The 21041-nt window shown below is 47.4% G+C and overlaps 1 protein-coding gene across 3 annotated transcripts in view; it reads right to left on the bottom strand.

Moving 5' to 3' along the window:
• DIDO1 (death inducer-obliterator 1) overlaps positions 1-21041 on the bottom strand; it is a 63567-nt gene that overhangs the window by 27799 nt on the left and 14727 nt on the right. For 2 of the 3 annotated variants that reach the window (XM_030915090.1, XM_030915089.1), the window contains exons 2-6: positions 10200-10397; positions 6274-7114; positions 5183-5504; positions 2344-2556; positions 1113-1326 (exon numbers count right to left, since the gene is read on the bottom strand). In XM_030915090.1, coding sequence (XP_030770950.1) covers positions 1113-1326; positions 2344-2556; positions 5183-5504; positions 6274-7112 — 1588 coding nt within the window. In that variant the 5' untranslated portion in view covers positions 7113-7114; positions 10200-10397. Of the gene's footprint in view, positions 1-208; positions 1327-2343; positions 2557-5182; positions 5505-6273; positions 7115-10199; positions 10398-21041 lie in introns of those variants that run through there. The other variant, XM_030915091.1, reaches the window with a different exon arrangement.

The raw sequence follows: 21041 nt of genomic DNA, 5'->3' as shown, positions 1-21041 counted from the left end.
CGCACACACACACACATATTTTTGTAAAGCACACCAGACCTAGCACAGGTCTGCCCACCTGCATAAGCGCCTTCCCTTAGGGAATCTGCTCAAAGTCTGACGACGAGGAAAGCAGGGCACTCTGTGATCGTCTCTGAATTGAGGCTATTTAACCTTTCAGTGCTTTTTTTAAAAAGCACAAAATGCACTACAGACAGAAGGCATTAAAGACTGAACTGAAAATAGTTTTATAGCAGAAAACTGAGAAACAAGAAAACATTAAAGTTGCACCACAGAATCTGAGGTTTCAAAGATCTGTTTGAAATATCTTCGTCTCATTAATTCGAAATTTGGGGCAGGATATGATCTTAACACTCTAAACATTCGAGAGAGGAGGGCAAGAAAGCCAGTCACATGTAGAATACCAAGTCCAAGCCACGCGTCCTGTGGTCAGGACAGTGTTCTAGGTGTGAACTCACTTACCGTGGGGCCTATGAAGCAGGATTGCGTGGCCTTCGAAGTTCAAATGTGTTCATGCAGGTGTGTAGCATGTGAATCAGACATGAATAAAAAAAATCCCCTAACTGCCCAGTCAAAAATAAATGTACACCTGAAAAGCATACGTTAAGTTGAGCATCAGATGCAACACGAACTTGCAAAGATTCCCACAACATAAAAAAGAAGTGATGCTTTCATGTGCTGGCCGTGGATAATGTGGAAAAACTGAAGCATATACAGCGTTGTCGTCAAACAACTGATGGTGCAGACAGGGGTGGATGTGGAGTGCCGGGCAGTGTGGCTATGCAATCAGACTGGCATGAAGAGAATACAAATACTTACCAGAGCCTGACAGTGAAAACAGAGATTAAAAAATCAATCATTAAGGTGAACGTTCACCAGTGAGGTTTGTACAGCTTTGGAAAACAGTGACAGGAAGTCCCAACAGACTAGGGATGGACACAGGGCAGCAGGAGGCATCCTGGACATGGGCTCTGCTTCCCGCTGATGGTGCAGCCGGTGTCTGTGATCAGCTTAACACACAGCTGCAATTCCCAGTCCTGGACAGGCCCAGGGGATGGCTATCCAGAAAGAACGGGAGGGGTCCAGAAGGCCAACCCCTAGGTGATACATACATTTATACAATAGTGACGGCGAGGGAGCAGCAGTCTTTTCTGGCTTTACTGCATTGTAATTGTGATCGCTCGCCCACGACGGCGTGCTGCTCTCACAAGCTGCTTCCTTCCCGAGTGCTTCACTCCGCGCAGGGACCACCACTGCCTTCTTCACTGTGGTCTCTTTTTTTTCTGGAGCTGGTCTCTTGTGCACAGAAGAGATTTTAATACCTGCCTGGATAATCAGTAAAATCCCCAATCATTAAGAAGGTAAGAAATTACACCTTCACTTCATTTCACTGAAAAACGAAGGTGGGGACCCAATGTCTTCTTGAGGCCATCTGAAGACCCTGCACCACCCTGCGCCTGCTTGGCAGCTGTTCAACACACTTGCGTATCCAGTGGGCCCGCAGTGTGTCCGGGCAAAACTGAGGACTTCAGCCACTTGCGCTCCATGAAGGGCGCCTGGCATGGAGTCACCTGCAACCCTGATGAGGTGCCAGGTTGCCAAGATGACAGGAGGAGAAGCCACTGGACAGGCTGCCAAGACAGGAAGAGTGCGGCAATGAACCAAATGAGCCAAACGAGTGGAAAGGCCTGCGCGGGAGGCTCTCCAATGCCAAGGGTTCAAAAGGACCAGCCTTAAAAATTAAGTCATTCGAAGGCTAAGGAATCATTTGAAAATAATCAAGAAAACTCCTCAAACAGTGCTAGTTATGCTTTGCTGGTCACAAACATTAACGGGGCAGTGACACAGCCACAGCCACCTGAGCCTCAGAAGGGGCCTTCCAGTCTAAGACAAGAGTCTGTGATTTCTGAACATCCTCGATTCTTTCCAAATCACATGGAGTACAAACATGAGACAATTCTGAGAGCCAGGTCTTAAATGAAGCCCACGGCCTTGCCCCAAACCCACCTCCCACTCCTGCCTGCCTGCAAGTCTACGCTTTACAAACTCCACCGGGTGGTTACCAACTCTTCTCGCAAGACAGCAGGGTGTGTCCTGGTCTTATGCCCCCTGTGCAGTGCCACTGTCAGCATTTGCTTTACTGCACTTGTTTTAATTAACCCGTCAGCTAACGGGCAGAAAAGGGAAAACTGGTGGGAAGGTGGAAGACAAAGGTCAAGGCGACACCACGTGTGCGCCACCTACACCTGCCACCCCCACGCGGTCGACAAACCGACAGGTCTGCAACAAACGCTCTGGTGCCCATGCGTCCACTGCCCGGGCAGCGGGTCCCGGTTCACTCACCTGAACACCACACTTCGGAAGACTGGGCTTCTCTGGCTTCATCTTCATCTTCTCTTTAGGCTTTGGCTTCTGTTCTTTACCTGAGCTTAGAAACTTCATTGTCGCTGCGGCATGTTTGAGGATACAGTCATTGCTGCAGTACACCGAGTCGGGCTGCGCCACCTGACAGCACCCGGGGCCAATACATTTTGAGGCACCAGGCGTCTCTATCACCTGCAGAGCGAAACAGATGACTTCAAACAATGTACTTGCCAATTTTAAGCAGTTAAGTGTGTGGCTTGTAAAATCACCACTCATAGGACCAAGGCCACAGTTTTAAAATGAGATACTAATAGTACTTTTAATATGAAGAAACATTTATTTTGTTGATTCAAGCTATGAAAATCCCCTTGCTCCAGGTAAGGCATTCACACTGTCACTGCCTGTCAAGCCCTGCAGGGGGCAGGAGTCTGAGGAGACCCCTGTACTCCCACCCTCGGTTAGGTGCACCCTCCCGAGGGTGGGCGGGGCCCATGGGAACTCACATCCACAAAGAGGCTCAGCTAGAGGACCCCCCATGCAGGGCTTTTGCTCTAACTGGGATGACTGCAAGTCAAATGGGTCAGACTTCATCAGGTAAAAACCCTTAAAAGAGGAACTGGGTCTTTTGTGAAGAGAGAAGACTTCAGAGCTGGTTTTGAAGTAAGCTTCCCTGCTTTGAGAGGGTTACCTGTAGCTAGGATCTGAGGGCAAGGTTGCCAAGTAAAATACAGGATGCCAATGAAATCTGAATGTCAGATAAACAATGAGTAATTTTTCAGTGTAAGTATGCTCCCCAAGGCTGGTCGTGGTGGCTCACGCCTGTAATCCCAGCACTTTGGGAGGCCGAGGCGGGCGGATCACGAGGTCAGGAGATCGAGACCATCCTGGCTAACACGGTGAAACCCCGTCCCTACTAAAAATACAAAAAATTAGACGGGCGTGGTGGCGGGTGCCTGTAGTCCCACCTACTCGGAAGGTTGAGGCAGGAGAATGGCGTGAACCTGGGAGGCGGAGCTTGCAGTGAACCGAGATCGCGCCATTGTACTCCAGCCTGGGGACAGAGCGAGACTCCGTCTCAAAAAAAAAAAAAACAAACAAAAAAAGTATGCCCCCCAAATTGCATGACACATACTTTTTTTGTTTGAGACAGGGTCTTACTCTGTTGCCCAGGCCGGAGAGCAGTGGCACAATCATAGCTCACTGCAGCCTTGATGTCCTGAGCTCAAGTGATCCTCCCACCTCAGCCTCCCCAGTAGATGGGACTACAGGCACATACCACCATGCCCAGATAATTATTTTTTTGTAGAGATGGGACTCTCACTACATTGCCCAGGCTGGTCTTGAACTCTTGGCCTCAAGTGATCCTCCCATCTTGACTTCTCAAAGTGCTGGAATTACAGGTGTAAGCCACAACACCCAGCCAGACACACATATAGTAAAAACAGTGTGAGGGAATCCCCCACACCAAGCCCCTGAGACCACAGCCCCCGCTGCACCGTGACTGCAGTCCTGGAAGACCTGAGCAGCAGGCCCAGGCTTCCCATGGAAACGGAGGCATAAACGTGTGCTCCTTTAAGCCAGGACTGCTGTCACTCACCACGCAGCAGGAGGAAACTCACGCACCACAGGCAGTGCGACTGCTGCTGTTTACAAAGTCTGTCTCGATGATCAGGCCTCAGCACACATGAACGTGTCCTTCACACATACATAAGCAAAACCTTATTTCTCAAATTAAATATTTAACAGAATCGGTTTTCCTCCACAGAATCTCAGTTTTACTGAGAATACAATTTAGGTTTGTGCAGGGTTATGTCAAGCACATTGACAATAAAAAAAAAAAATGTTGGGCGTGGTGGTGTGTGCTTGTAGTTCCAGCTACTTGGGAGGCTAAGGTGGGAGGATCACTCAAGCCCAGGAGACTGAGACTGCAGTGAGCTGGGACTGTGCCACTGAACTCCAGCCTGGGCAACAGAGCAAAGCCTCAACTGCACAAAAAACAGAATCAATACATTTAAAAATAAAGACATAAAATCACCGACTTTTCTCATGAATTCCCATTTCCATTCATCTCTGAATGCCTAGATGTGGTCCCTGACAGCGCTGCAGCAGGAGCCTTCAGTCCTTCCATGCCTCCAGGGCACGCTCCTATGTGCACGGCCCGGCCTTCCCACATCCTCACCTGGCAGCTAACCCAGTGCAAGAGTGTGAAGGCAGAGATGCTTCTAGATACATCCATCTCCAATACCTGCCAGAGGACAGGCAGCTGGGTGGGGACAGGCCCGGGACCCGGGAAGGCCCATAGTGAAAACACCCCAAGTCAGACCTGCCCTGTGGGGACTGGAATGGAGACTGCAAACACAAGACGGCATCAGAAGCTGACAGCGTGTGGAAATGTCATCAACACCAGGGGGAGAGAATTAAGTCAACACAGCCGCAAGACAAACCACTCTCAACACAAACACCCCGAGGAGCCAGCACCAGAACCACGAGGAAGCCGGAGATCGCAGGTGACCCAGGAGCACCGCCACTCCCATGGTTCAGAAACAATTCCGCTAGTGCACACAAAACATACACGCAACATCCAAATACTCAAAGATGGGCTGATTTCAAAAATTAAGTCATTAATAGTAAAGGAGGTAGACAGGGTAATAATAAAAATAGAAAGGCCTCACCCAGGTGGAGTGAGGCAGGAACCCAGGAGAGGCACTGCCCCACAAGGGTGCAGCTCCCGTCCTGGGAGGAATTCCTATCGAGAGCAACAGCGAGGAAACCCACGAGGCCGACCGCGGAATGCTTGTCTCAGCGGACAAACACTTACAGGCTGGAAGATCTTGAGTTTCTTCTTGCCACTTGGATTTGCAGCTTTCTCAATTCTACCCTTTATCCCTTGGTCTTCGCTAGACTTCTGCTCTATTGTTCCTATACTTGTACAATCGGTGCCATCAGCATCTCCAGGTCTCAATTTAGCTTCTTGCTGATCTGCGGTTTCTGAATTAGTCTCATCCTGCACTTGCAGAATGGTGCAGTTTGGGCAGATATAGTCTTCCCCATTCCTTTCCAAAAGCCTCCCTCGAGCCTCAGAAATGCCCACACAATCGCCATGAAACCACTCTTCACAGCGGTCACAGCAAATCATAAACCTGAAATTATAAAATAACAGTATTAGCAATGGGAAGTGACAAACACTTTTCAACATATTAATAAGCCAATTGGTTTTAACATTATGAAAAAATGCAAATATACAAAGTAAAGAATAAGAACGTCCTCATGCCTTTCCCTTAATTTTAACATTCAACCAAATTTGCTTCACCGTTTTTTAAGAGTAGGGCATTTTAGGAGCGAACTCTAAGGCATTCCACCACAGATACCTCAGTAAGCCTCCCCTCAAAACTGCGACAATGCCTTTATCCCAGCACCAAGCCAACAGGCTGCCTATCACCATCTGACATCCAGTCCTAGCAGAGATCTTTTGAGCTACCCCAAATGTTTGTACTAGGCCAGTTGCAGTCTGCACATGGCCCTCTGCTAAGACTCCCAAGGGACAGTCTAGAGGAGCGGTCTCAGACAGACAGTCGCCCAAGTGACAGACGCATTCTCCTCCGTGCCATCTACACAGAGCCACTGGCTGCATGTGGCTCACGTGACTGGGGTGGGGAGCTATTCATCTCCTCACGTGACTGGCAACAGTCATGCGTGGCTGGTGGCTACCAGGGTGGAGAGGTGGCTCTAGGAAGTCCTCAGCCACTCTGTGTTTCTTTTTTGACAATAACTTGTTCATCGTTTCCAACTTAACAAATTGCTCATCCAGCCCAGCTTTGTAGCCCTTTAAAATGAAAACAAATGGAAAATTCTGTTTGCAACCCTGGGATTTCTGTGGGAGCCGAGGCAGCGTGCCCACACATGACCTACCTGTTGTTGTGAGGCTGGCGGCAAATGCAATATAGGGCATTGGGGTCATAACCCTCACATTCAGGCTTCGGTCTGCCCGAGTCTCCAGGCTCCTCATCTTTGACGTCCTGAGCCGCCTTTCCCTCCAACTTACTCTCTCTGTCATCTTTCCCAGCCTGGGACGCAGTCCCCTGATCATTCTCGGGCTCCTGCTTACTGGGCAGGACACCCTCCACAGTGTCACTGGCCTCGGAGCCCACAGTCTCAGCGGGACCTTCCTCCCGGCGCTTCTTCCGCAGGCGACTCTGGATCCCTTTCAGGGGCCTCTCGGTGGGCTCCTGTTCCCGCTTCCTGCGAAGGCGATTCTGAAGCTCTTTCAAGGTCAGGCCATCGCTGTCACTATCGGAAGTGTCATCATGGTCATCCCCTCCTTTCACCTTTTCAGAAGAGGCTGGTCCTTCCTTCACAGGCGTGGAAGCAGACTGGGGGCCGCTTCTGGCCTCAGAAGCACTTTCCACGCTGCCCTCGGAGGCTGTCTCGGCATCTGTGGCGGGACAGGACGTGGGCTCACCAGAATCCTCCAGGGAGACGGGCGCGCTCCTCCTGCCGCGGCGCCGCGCAATGGTCAGGAACTGCTCCACGCGCTCAGTGCGCTTGGGCTGCCTCCCACTGCGCCGCAGGGACAGGCCCAGCTGCTGCTGTGGGGGCGGCGGCTCCAGTGGGTCAGCCTCTGCATCCCCTGCACCCTCTCGCTTGGCGATAGTGGTCCTTCGAAAACCCCATGTTTTCCTGAACTCTTTGCTGGTGGGTTTGATGGCCTTAGGTGCCTCCTCGTTGCTCGGGTCACCTTTGTCATCCATACCTAGCGGAAAAGTGTAAGCACATCGTGACCAACCAACCACAGAACAAAAGATGACATTGCCACCAAACACGTGCAAAGCAAGTCCTTCTGACCAGTGTTTCTTAATGTGTGCTATGTGAGATGATTCGAGATGATTCGTAAATATAATTTTAATAAACAACTACTGTTTAGACAAAATTACAGCTAGCAAATCAAATGTACAATTTCATCATTTAACTGCTTAGGAAAAGGCTTCACAAGCCAGGTAGCAGGGATAAATATGAAATAATGGACATTACAGTGGGGTAGCTCAGAGGTGGCACGAGTTCCCCAGTACCTCTGCAGGCAGATGGGCTGCTCTGACCACAAGCACAGTGAAGACGACGCTGTGCCAGTTTGGACGTGGCCTGCAAGGGGACCCAAGGTGTGTTCCGGACTTTGCAAGCATGGGCTGGCCACTACCATGCTGAAAAGAGGCTATGAAGAAGCTGAGTCCCAACTTTCAGCTCCTCAACCAGGGGCTGGGGCCAGGAAGGATGCTCTCACTATCTGGGACCCTGCGTGCCAGCCCTGCGGCCAAGGGAATAGCCCTCATTGACCCTCATGGAAACAACATGAGAGAACTGCCCGACTCCCAACCCACAGACTGTGTCATATGAAACAAACCTTGTCTTAGTCTACTGAGCATTGGAGATATTGTTAGCAGCAACAAACAACTGGGACACTTAGGAAATATGGTCAAGGCGATCACTTTATGAGACAGAGTCTTGCTCTGTCCCCAGGTTGGAGTGAGCCACCATGCCAGGCCAATACATTACTTTTCTGTATTCTTTTTCACTTTCATTCTAATACATTATTAAAGAATCTTATTTGTGAAACTTTTAGTCTTGTTGAAACGATAAAAATCTGAAATAGATAGTATATACTTTGAGAATTCTTTTCCAAGCTGTCCAAGTTTTAATTACATGTAAATGCTAATGATGTCTCTGATTTTATGCCATGTTCCATCCTGGGGGAAGGACAAGGCATAAAATGAAAGCCTTAAAAAATATACAAAATGGGGCCGGGCCTGGTGGTTCAAGCCTATTATCCCAGCACTTTGGGAGGCCGAGGCAGGTGGATCACTGGAGGTTAGGAGTTCGAGACCAGCCTGGCCAAGATGGTGAAACCCCGTCTCTACTAAAAATACAAAATCGAGTCGGGCATGGTGGCGGGCGCCCGTAATCCCAGATACTTGGGAGGCTGAGGCAGGAGAATCGCTTGCACCCGGGAGGCGGAGGTTGCAGTAAGCCAAGATCACGCCACTGCACTCCAGCCTGGGCGATAGAGCAAGACTCAGTCTCAAAAAAAAAAAAAAAAAAGATGGCCGGGCGCGGTGGCTCACGCCTGTAATCCCAGCACTTTGGGAGGCCGAGACGGGTGGATCACAAGGTCAGGAGATCGAGACCATCCTGGCTAACACGGTGAAACCCCATCTCTACTAAAAATACAAAAAACTAGCCGGGCGAGGTGGCGGGCGCCTGTAGTCCCAGCTACTCGGGAGGCTGAGACAGGAGAATGGCGTGAACCCGGGAGGCGGAGCTTGCAGTGAGCCGAGATCATGCCACTGCACTCCAGCCTGGGTGACAGAGCAAAGACTCCGTCTCAAAAAAAGAAAAGAAGAAAAGAAAAAAAAAAAATACAAAATGGAAAATTACTTGCAACCTGTGTTTGTTCTTTCTGCTTCCCTCTAAATGCTGTCACTTCTCATTTTCCTGTGATGCTGCCTGGCCGTGGCCTCCATGCTCTGTAAATGTGACCCACACCCCCAGGTCACTCCACATTAGCCTTGGAGATAAGGGACCCATCACTTCTCTGCTCGCCTGAGCTGACCCCATTGTTAAAGGACACAGCTAAACCCGACCAGGGTGCCAGCAGCGACTCCAAGTCAGGGTGCAAACTCGAGGCTGCTGTGTGAGGGGGCACTAGAGACGGTGGTAAACAGAAAGGGGGCTTCCTTCACCAGCCAGGTGACTCCAGGCAAGTCACAAGACACTGCTCTGATCCAGGAGGCAACGCTGACCTCAAAGGTTAAGGGCAAAGCAGAGAATACTGCTTACAAATATATATGGTAGAGCAATTATTAAACCACATCAGTTAAAATGGCTTATTCATTCTCATTGGAAATTTTACATTTAGGGAAAGTTTTTCTGCTTGTGCAAGCCAAAATATTTGCAAGAAATGTGACAGTCATCTCAAGAGGGTCAAGCCTGCGATTTCATGCAACACTTGGAGTTTCTATTGAAGATGGAGTTTGAAGGGCTCGCACTAGCCTTTGCTCAGAATGGCACAAAGCTGCAGTCCCCTCTGCCTCTAGGCCTATGAAGTTCCAACCCAGCTGAAAAGGGCTGGTGCCTCCATGCTGATAGCTTTCTTTTTTTGAGACGGAGTCTCGCTCTGCCGCCCAGGCTGGAGTGCAGTGGCCGGATCTCAGCTCACTGCAAGCTCCGCCTCCCAGGTTCACGCCATTCTCCTGCCTCTGCCTCCCAAGTAGCTGGGACTACAGGCGCCCGCCTCATCGCCCGGCTAGTTTTTTGTATTTTTTAGTAGAGACGGGGTTTCACCGTGTTAGCCAGGATGGTCTCGATCTCCTGACCTCGTGATCCACCCGTCTCAGCCTCCCAAAGTGCTGGGATTACAGGCTTGAGCCACCGCGCCCGGCCCATGCTGATAGCTTTCTATGGGAAGAGCTCTAGTTGATAAAACTGGATTCTCATTAAAGAGAGAACAGACTATTTGCATATGACTTATGCACAACCTCTCAAGTATTTAAATCACCTCTAGATTACATCATAGAAATAGCTGCTGTACTACACTGTTTCATAAAATTTTTACTTTTTATTGTTATTTATTGTTTGCCCCCCAAATATTTTCAATCGGCAGCTGGTGGAATCCACAGATGCAGAATCTGATGCTATAAAGACTGCTGATACAAATGGTCAAGTGTATTTCAAATAAATACGAGTACTACATTCCATCAGTTTCTTTACAAATGTCACTTTATAAATAGCAAACACAGACTCATTCAGTTAAAATTTTGTTGCTACTGACAGTACTGATACCTTACCTGCTCCAACACTGAAAGCTTGGACACTTTTCCCTGAAATCCTAAATACAACCAAAAAACCCTGGCAGACGAAACCTCTTGGTCCAAGCAGACAGCCAGGCTCACAACACCACTGTTGTCAGCCACTGTTCACGAGTAACAGGCTTCGTATTTTCAACAACTCAGATTATCTAGAGGCTGTTCCCATGGAGTAAGCTCCTAAAAGAAAATAAGAAAATATTTTACATATCTTAAGTAAATTAAGTACCAACAACAATTAAAAGGGAGCACTGAATTCTCGAGTCACCTATTATTTGAGTTATGCTGTGTGGCCCACAAAGACAGCTAGGGGGTTGAAAACAAGCATGCGAGCGGTGTCCTTAAGGACTTCTACCCAGGACAGCAGATGCTACCAACCCCCAAAAGAAAGGGGCTGGGGCAGCGCAAGAAGGAGTGGAGTCCCAGGCTTGCCCAGAGAGACAGGCAGAGGCACAGCCAGAGCAGGCCAGAGATGAGCTGCCAAGCATCAGCTTCTTTTCCATTTGGAGCCTGTGTCCGAGACGGACCCCACTCAATCAAATCCACCACAAAACAGAAGAACAAGAACAAAAAGTGAAAAGACTGAAGAACGAAATCATATAAGAATGTAATTATTGAAAATTCTTAATATTGGAGCTGTATTATTTTCATTAAAAACTCAAGAAAAATTTTAGAAGACTAATGTTTGACTTACTAAAATCAGCACGATACAGTTCACCACGTGTATTCAAAAAACACTTCTTCTATATCCTCTTTTTTTTTTTTTTTTGGGAGACAGAGTCTCGCTCTGTCGCCCAGGCTGGAGTGCAGTGGCCGGATCTCAGCTCACTGCAAGCTCCGCCTCCCAGGTTCACGCCATTCTCCTGCCTCTGCCTCCCAAGTAGCTGGGACTACAGGCGCCCGCCTCATCGCCCGGCTAGTTTTTTGTATTCTTTAGTAGAGACGGGGTTTCACCGTATTAGCCAGGATGGTCTCGATCTCCTGACCTTGTGATCCGCCCGTCTCGGCCCTATATCCTCTTTCAAATAGTCCTATCAAAACACTCAAAGGTTCCAGGTGCCTGGTTTCTAGCTAGCTCCCTGCCCCAAAGCCCACACTCCCAAGCTGAGCCCCAGCTCTCACCTCTTCCTCAGCCTCAAGACCAACTGCCTTCCCTCTGTGGTCTCCCTGGCAACCTCGGAACAAGGGACAAACGTTCCAACTCCCCTCCTTTTAAAGGGACAATGACAACTGGGCACAGCATTTCGCATCTGTGATCCCAGCTGCTTGGGAGGACTGCTTGAGCCCAGGAGTTCAAGACCAGCCCAGGCAACATGTCAGCATGTAGACACCGTCTCTACAAAAACTAAAAATAAGACAAGGATCACGTAGGCATTCCCTTTGATGAGCCAAATGGTATCTTCATAGTCACCATCTCTTCAATGTGGTACAACTATCATATTCAAAACAATTACTTCAAGAATTCAGAAATGACTGTTCAGAAAACACTGGAAATAAACTTTTATATTTCGCAACACTGAGCATTTAATTTATTTTATTTCATTTTTTAAAGAGTTGGCATCTTGCTTCATTGCCCAGGCTGGAGTGCAGTGGCCTGATCATGGCTCACTACAGTCTCAAACTCCTGGGCTCAAGTGATCCTCCTGGCTTAGTCTCATGAGCAACTGGGACTACAGATGCGTGCCACTATGCCCAGCTAATTTTTGAAAAAATTTCTTTTAGAGATAGGGTTTTGCTATGTTATCCAGGCTGGTCCTGAACTCCTAGCCTCAAGCAATCCTCCTGCCTCAGCCTCCAGAGTTTTGGGGATTACAGACACGAGCCCACTGTGCCCAGCCAACACTGAACATTTATAAAAGCAAAGAAATTTAGAAGTTCTCAGGAATGAAAACTGATTTTTAAAAATTCAATTTATGTTAATCTGCAAAAAAAGCACACTAGATTTGAGTCCTGAGTAATCAGAAAAATGTAGTTATTTCTGTTAAGTAGAATTCAACGAAGGATATACCTTCAGAAAAGATCAGATCACTTTCCATCCATTTACAAAACTGATTTATTTTCATAATGTCTTCAATAAAGAAAACGTACTATAACATTTCAGTCAGCTTGTAAAATAAAAACATGTATATCAAGGCCCAAGCAAAAAATACCGTGTTCTAACGTAACTTTTGTGTGTGTAGAATTAGTGTGTGATTCTACACACCACACAGCACATTGCGGAGGGAATGTGCTCATCAAACTGCAACCGTATTGTATCAGTAACAACTTTTCCCCAGAAAGAAAAATGTGGGTATCCTCGAAACTGGGAAGTGAACAAACTACAGGTTAAAACAGAATGTACCAAATTTAATATTTCTCTACATTTCTAAGCACATTTTTCCCCCAGCTGAAAACTGCTTCATTTCCTCTTAACTAGAAGCAGCTGATGAGTGGTGATTCCAGCAGAGGACACACACTGATTTCCGAATGCTTGAATGGTGGCTTTCAAACCTTTTGTCTCAAGACACTTTTACTCTTACAAGTTGAGAACACCAAAGAGCTTTTGTTTATGTGGAATATATTGCTGTTTTCAAAATTCTAAATATGGATTAAAAATAAAACTATTAATACATTAACAGTATCTTTAATGAAAGTTACTTCTAAAACAAAAATGTACAGGAAGGGTGGCCCTGTTGTATATTTTTGCAAATCTCTGGCTTAACAGAAGATAGCTCCATGTTCATCTCTACTTCTGCCTTCAATCTGTTCCCACAGAGTGTTTCAGCTAAAACACGTCATCAAAATCTTGTCTCACACAGATAAGTCTTTAGAATAGAGTATTGTAACCATGTTCACATAACTGTAGATGTTCACTGATACTACACCAACTCTTGTCAAGTAGCAGTTTCTTACAGGAAAATTGACTGCTGTGTTTACTCTGAACACGTCCTTGCACTCTGGACCCATGTGCACACTGGTCACCTGGATGACACAGGTTCAAGTTGCAGACAGAGATTCTCAATGTCCACACATCTCATCAGATAGCATAAAACAAACATTTCTTTTTTTCTGCTGCCCAGGCTGGAGTGCAGTGGTGCAATCGAGGCTCACTGCAGCCTCAGCACCTCCTCCACCCACACTGCCACCAGGCTCAAGTGGTCTTCCCACCTCACCCTCCCCAGTAGCTGGGACTACAGGTCATGCCACCATGCCCGGTTAATTTTTACATTTTTTTTTTTGTAGAGACAGGGTCTTACTACGTTGCTCAAGCTGGTCTCAAACTCCTGGGATCAAGCATCTATCCACCTCCACCTTCCAAAGTGCTGGGATCACAGGTGTGAGTCACCTCCCCTGGCCGATAATGTCAGGTCCAATCTCCACAAAGACTTTAGTTACTAGAAAGCCATCGAGTTTATGATGGCAGATACAAGTTTTCTAAACTTCCAATTTTCACCCCAAAGCTCAAATTTTATCCTTAGCAACAAATACTGTTCGTTCTTTCTTTGAGACATCATTCGTTTTGGACAAAACGCCTGCCACATGCCAAGTCTGAAAACTGTCCTCCGTCTGTTGTTCTGTCAGGGACCGTGTTCCCGGAGACCACTCAGCTCCCAGCTCAATGCCCAAGGGCTGTGCGTGGACAGTACCCACGTGGGGATGCAGCGGGAGCTTTATCTGCGACTTGACATTTAATCACAGAGAAAGTTAAAAAGATGTATGTTTGGGGGTTCCAAATGAATAAAATTAATATTTACTGCATCATCAGGGACATTATTTGGGAAAATTGGCATATTCTAAACATTTGGTGCCCATGCACGGTGCTGAAGAGGCTCCAATCTGCCCTGTGCCACCAGTGCAAATGTCAAACTCCACAGAACAGGCCTGTACTATTAAATGACTATTATGCAGAAGTCATCTTCACCTCTTAGCCCCAGAAAAGGCTTCAAGGACTTCAACACAGAGAACTGGGGCAACAAGCCATTTCTAGCAGTTTAGGAGTACACTGGGTGTGTGCAAAGCAATAATACACATCTATGGTTCAGACATCAGAAGAGACTTTACACATGTCCTTCCACAAGTGTTCTCCTTCCCTCAGACTCCCCAACTCACGTCTTTCCACAAGTGTTCTACAACTACCTGTCCACCTTCCCTCAGACTCCCCAACTCACCAAAACAGTAAGCAGCCAAAAGGGAAATTTCTTAAAAACCAAACAAAAATATCCTCCCGAAAGGTCAGCTCTATGTTACTTTAAAAAGCCCAACAACAACTATTACAAAAGCATGGGTGTGCGACCACCGCCCATCTGTGCGCTCAGCTGGTGCTACTCTAGACTCTGCTGGGAGTCATCAACCCAAGCGTGCCCACTTCCAGGCTGGGGTGCAGCCACACGATCCGGGCGCCCTGCAGCCTCCACCACACAAGTTCAACCGATCCTTCCCATCCTTCCGCCTCCACCTGAGTAGCTGGGACACCACAGGTGTGAGCCATGGTGCCCAGTCCCCACCTAAAGATTTTCAGTTCCAAAAACCTGAGACTAGCTTCTGAGTAATTAATCTCCAAGACACTTTAACATATGACATATGACCATAATCAAGTTTCTATTTTCATAACATCGCACCTCCAGGAAAAGAGCTCTGACTTCTAAGCAGAAAGATAAAACAAAAATGCATATTTTACCTCACCTGGTGGCAAACATTCTGTTTCTTCAAACCTCATATTCCCCTGAAACAATACTCAAAACAATTTTAACCCACCAGTCAGAAACTATAACGCTACAGTAAAACCTCACTATTCGAAACTTCATTATTTTGTTAATTCTCACAGGATAGAGGCCAAAGTTTCTGTTTATTTCTATTTTGCCTATTAAGGGCCTCCTGGCTCATCAATCTGTTTATTATGCAGATGAAGAGGGAAAGAGAAGACACTAGCTAAAAGTTCTTTAAACTACCACAAATGAAGGAAAGATTACCCAATAAAAGACTCTTGATAGCTCAGTTTTCATTAATAGAACAGTCACTAGGAGGATCTACCTAAAAACTTCATATGACATCCCCAAATGCGATGTGTTCGGCAGTCACCAGCAGCAGCCGTTCACGTACCATGACGGCCACTCAAAGCTTCACCAGCTTGCAGCAGGAAACACTGTGCCGCACTCACCAAACAGGGAGAGAGATCTGGGCCCACAAGGAAACGAAGAAGCCCAACTTTCATTTATTTTAGTATCTATGCAGAATCTGACTCAGTTGCATAGATTACATTTAAATCCTTCAGAAGGCAAATTCAAAGTTTTGCTGCTTACCAAGTAACACTGTCATTATAAAAATTATTCTGGGCCGGGTGCGGTGGCTCAAGCCTGCACTTTGGTTGGCTGAGGCAGGTGGATCACCTGAGGTCAGGAGTTTGAGACCAGCCTGGCCAACATAGTGAAACCCCCATCTCTACTAAAAACACAAAAATTAGCAGGGTGTGGTGGCGGGTGCCTGTAATCCCAGCTACTTGGGAGACTGAGGTAGGAGAATCACTTAAACCCGGGAGGCAGGGGTTGCACAGAGCTGAGATCGTGCCACTGTACTCCAGCCTGGGCAACAAGAACAAAACTCCCTCTCAAAAAAAAAAAAAAAAAAAAAAAAAAAAGCAGCAAGGGTGCCACAACACAGTATGTTTCTCACAAGGAAAATACAGAGAAAAATCCAGAAACAACCTATATTGTTGTTTTACATTTCTTGGGTATTTGTGTTTTTACAGATACGCGAGACAAAAAGCAAAACTTGTTACTGAAAAACCTGCTGAGGACTAACGCCTTGGTCAGCCCTGGGCTACAGCCAGGCCGCCAAGCTTCCCGGTGTGAGCTTGCAACAATCCTGCCATTTCCCTCTATCCACTTTCTCGTGCAAAACGCAGGCTTGTGACCTCAGTGGGCAACTCAGGTGGGAAATTTCAACTCTCCAAATGAATGCCAGGAACCAGAAACAGTCACATAAAATCATTTATCGAGGTGAAGGAGAAGTGAGGTTTATTGTTCTCTATTTAATGGCTGGACAAAAAGTCTCCTAAACTACTACCTTTGATGGGCTCCTCTTGTCTCTCAGTAAAAAAGAAAATATGGTTTCAAACACTAAGATACAGCCCCAATTCTATATACCAGGATTCCGGCTAGTTATTAATAAAAGGTTACCACCTGGGCCTTAGTGAGGACCACAATGCACAGGTTCTTGTCCCCACGAAGAAATCCACCTCATGCCACATGTGTGGCAGTGTGAGCTCTCTGGAGACCATGCCAGGTAGGGTGGGCTTTGGGAGGTCATCCCCGCAGGGTACTGCGTGGGCTGCTTCCCCTCAAGCGCATCTGTTTATTACGGGTTTAAATCACTGTTCCTTTATGTCCTCCTTGGTCCACACCCTTAGAGACCTGCATAATTCCATGGCCCCAAGCACAGCCTACTCTTGCCTCCCACCCAGCCCCCGATTTTCACTGCTGCAAGAGTTGCTGCTAAGGATTCAGCAAGGAGATGTGTAGGGCACTTTGAGGGAGAGGTGTGTACTGGAACAGCTTTACAGGTGACAGCGAATCAGACTGATTCCACACTTGCCCCAAGTGGCAAGCACATGGTTGAACCACTAAAAACTGTTCAAAGACACAGCTTATCTTCCTAGAAATCATCAATTTCCCCAAGTGTTTACAGCCAACTATTTTACAACTCCTAGAGAAGTGGTTCTCAAAAAGGGTGGTCCAGGGGTCCTTTTGGGAGGCCCCCAGGATCAAAGCAGTCTGCACAACACTAACATTCCGTGCTGTTTCCACGGTCACTCTGAGTATATGCTAGAGCATTTCAGAAGCTGAACGAAGATGACACTAAGTTTGAATTTGGAAGGAGATGTGCAAATCCAGCAGCTGTCAGTTAAGCCAAAGAGATTTGTGAAAAAAACAAAACCATCTTTCTCATTAAATTGTTTTGGTCACTGAAAACAGGTTCCACAAAATGTTACTTATGTTAATATATTATGGTTTACAATTTTACTTATTTATTTTGAGATGGTGTCTAGCTCTCATCCAGGCTGGAGTGCAGTGGCACGATCCTGGCTCACTGCAAGTTCGGCCTCCTAGGTTCAAAGGATTCTCCTGCCTCAGTCTCCAGAGTAGCCGGGATTACCGGTGTGTGCCACCCACACCCAGTTTTTTTGTGTGTTTTTAGTAGAGAAAGGGTTTCACCATGTTGGCCAGGCTGGTCTTGAACTCCCGACCTCAGGTGATCCGCCCACTTTGGCCTTCCAAAGTGCTAGTATTACAGGCACCAGCCACCGTGCCAGGCTGGTTTACAATTTTAAATAGAAGGCACTTAAGCATTTAAATGACTCTTTTTCTTTTTTTGAGACCGTGTCTCGCTCTGTCGCCCAGGCTGGAGTGCAGTGGCGCGATCTCGGCTCACTGCAATCTCTGCCTCCCAGGTTCACGCCATTCTCCTGCCTCAGCCTCCAGAGTAGCTGGGATTACAGGCGCCCGCCACCTCGCCCGGCTAGTTTTTTGTATTTTTTTTTAGTAGAGACGGGATTTCACCGTGTTAGCCAGGATGGATGGTCTCGATCTCCTGACCTCATGATCCGCCTGTCTCGGCCTCCCAAAGTGCTGGGATTACAGGCTTGAGCCTCCGCGCCCGGCCTAAACGACTCATTTTAAAATGTCAAACATGGTGACTATCAACAGATGTAACAAAAGCTCTGTGGAGTCTTCCTGCTTTTTAGGAGTGTAAAGCAGTCCTGGGTCCAGCCAGTCTGGGAACCACTGACACAGAGCAGCGCCTTCCACTGCTGGAGCCAGAAAGGCTGCTCCCCGACTCTCAAGAGCAACCCCGAGGCCATTCCTGTTCAGTCAGGATCCTTGTGGCAGTGACAGGTACTGCTTCCACATTCGATTTTTCCAGACACCCCGTCTATTCTCATTCAGTTTCATGTGATTACTGACAAGGCCAAGTGAGATGATGTCCACCTAAGTTCAGGTGGAGAGAATGCGGTTTCTTCTTTAAAACCCCTTCTCTCACATGAATTGCTTCTCAAATTGGAGCTGCAGCCAATTTTTTTGTTGTAGTTGAGATGGGGTCTCTCTCTGTCACCCAGGCTGGAGGGCAGTGGAGTGACTGACTGATCAGGGCTCACTGCAGCCTCAATCTCCCTGGACTCAGGTTATCCTTCTACCTCAGCCTCCATGGTAGCTGCGACTACAAGCATGCGCTACAGTGCCTGGCTATTTTATTTATATATATATAAATTTATATATGTACAAATTAATATATCTATATATGTGATATATAATATAAATCATACACAAAGATATTTATAATGTATACATCTATGAATTTATATATATATATATATATACTCCCCCCCCCAACCAATAACAGGGTTTTGCCATGTTGCCCGGTCTGATCTCGAACTCCTGGGCTCAAGTGATCATCACGCCTCAGCCTCCCAAAGTGCATCAGCCCTCACACCCAGCCTGGAATTCCAACTCATGAAGGTCACAGCCTAAGGGGCAAAATTACTGCTTGAGGACCTTGTAAACTCAGAAGTCAAGAATTAACTTTGTATTTCAGCTGGAATCTTCCTTTCTTTCCCTGGGATTGAGAGGCCAATGTCTAGTTCTGTTTTAGGGGGTAGGGGGACGGTCCCAGCTGAAGACAAAGAGGAGTTTTGACATAAAAGGGTTTCTTTTTCCTGTATCCATTTTTACATGTACAGCTGGATTAGACAGAGTCAAACACGTATGACAAGCAACTTCCCGGGCCCCCAATCACTGCTATATGGGTGGGAAGAAGTGAGCAGAAAGGTATTTTACTACTCAAACATGTGAAAGGGAAAACAGTATCTTTTAGTTACAGTCTAGCAAATCCAAAGAGGCCAGGCCAGTGTCTACCTGGCCTGTGTCTCCAGGGTCTTGGGAGTATCCCTGGGGCCCACTCCCCTTGGTGCAGGTTCGGTGTTCCCAGTCCTGACAGCTGCAGCCACCCCCACCCAGACATTTACAACCAGGACAAGTCCTCAGTGAAGGAGATGGGAGGTTGGGGGGCTCAAGGGGGAACCTGTCTAGGAACGCAGGGTTAGACCCCAGCTGCAAATGGTAACAGCGGCAGTGGGGGGGCGGGGGGGAGGGGCTCACAGTGTATCAGGCAGTGCATCTGTCTACAAATGCGGGGGCCACAGGGCACCAGGCAGTGCTTCTAAGGGCCGCACTTTCCTGTCTGTGAAATGGGGATGGTAATGACCTCACAGCTTCCTACAAGGTTTTCTGAAGCGACATGTCAAGTGCCAAATCATCTGTGGCAAGTGTGCAACAGACAGTAGGTGCCACCTGAGAAAGCGACACAGCCTGTGCTGGCGAGGGTTTGGAAAGAAACGCCCTCTTTGGCGAGTCTATTTGTCCGACATATTTGCTAACAGCCCCATATGGGCTTGGCACAGGGAAGAGAGCAGGAGACATACTGTTTTCATGGAGGGCAGGGAGTGCTTCACGGTGACCCAGAAGAAGTAAGTAGGAAGTACACACAAACTTACGAGTTTTTTTTTCTCAGAAAGGTGACAAACGGAACACAAACTAACAGACTACTTTGAAAAATCAAGAAACATCTATATAGTGAAATTCTTTTTTTGGGGGGGGTGGGGGCTGGACAGAGTCTTGCTTTGTCACCCAGGCTGGAGAGCAGTAGCACAATCACAGCTCACTATAGCCTGGAACTCTTGGCTTCAAGAGATCCTCTGGGCTCTGGCCTCAGCCTCCCAAAGTGCTGGAACTACAGGAACGCATCTGCATGCTTGGCTTAAGGGAATTCTTTTTTTTTTTTTTTTAGAGTCTCTCTCTGTTGCCCAGGCTGGAGTGCAGTGGCCAGATCTCAGCTCACTGCAAGCTCCGCCTCCCGGGTTCACGCCATTGTCTTGCCTCAGCCTCCCGGGTAGCTGGGACTACAGGCGCCCGCCACAATGCCGGCTAGTTTTTTGTATATTTTTAGTAGAGACGGGTTTTCACTGTGTTAGCCAGGATGGTCTCGATCTCCTGACCGCGTGATCCGCCCATCTTGGCCTCCCAAACTGCTGGGATTACAGGCTTGAGCCACCGCGCCCGGCCGGGAATTTTTTTTTTTTTTTTTTTGAGACAGTCTCACTGTCACCCAGGCTGGAGTGCAGTGGTGTGGTCTCGGCTCACTGCAACCTGACCTCCCAAGTTCAAGCGATTCTTCCACCTCGGCCTCTCAAGTAGCTGGGATTACAGGCAGGTGCCACCAAACCCAGCTAATTTTTGTATTTTTAATTAGAGACGGGGTTTCACCATGTTGGCCAGGCTGGTCTCGAACTTCTGACAAGTGTCTTGGCCTCCCAAAGTGCCGGGATTCCAGGCATGAGCCACCATGCCCGGCTGGGAATTCTTTAAGGGTGATGAATCATCACATGCACAGCCGTGAGAAAAACTCCCTGGCACGCAAGTGAGAGCCGGGGACAAGCTGGCCAGGGCAGTGGCCACAGCCTCCAACACATCCCGTTCATTAGTGCAAAACAGCTGTAATGTGGAGCTTTTCAGGACAGTGCCCTTTCTTGGTGTTTTTACTATTTTTACATAATGTTTAAGTTTCCTGTATGTGCATTATTTTTGTAACCAAACACATTAAGGTATCTTCATTTTGGAAAAAAAGTTGATTTATCTTATTAAAAAGGTATATTAAATACCACTTAAATGTCTGTATCAGCATATGCAAAACAAAACCACGGCATCAAAATTTGATACCCAAGGAGAGAAATGCCTCCTTTACAATTTAACACACGATTATTACCACCTGTTAAGTTTTATGGTCATGGTTACA

This window comes from Rhinopithecus roxellana, chromosome 13 (assembly GCF_007565055.1).
Source record: "Rhinopithecus roxellana isolate Shanxi Qingling chromosome 13, ASM756505v1, whole genome shotgun sequence".
Lineage (NCBI taxonomy): Eukaryota > Metazoa > Chordata > Mammalia > Primates > Cercopithecidae > Rhinopithecus > Rhinopithecus roxellana.
The sequence above is the reverse complement of the archived record's forward strand: the minus strand, read 5'-3'. Positions and strand labels throughout refer to the sequence as shown.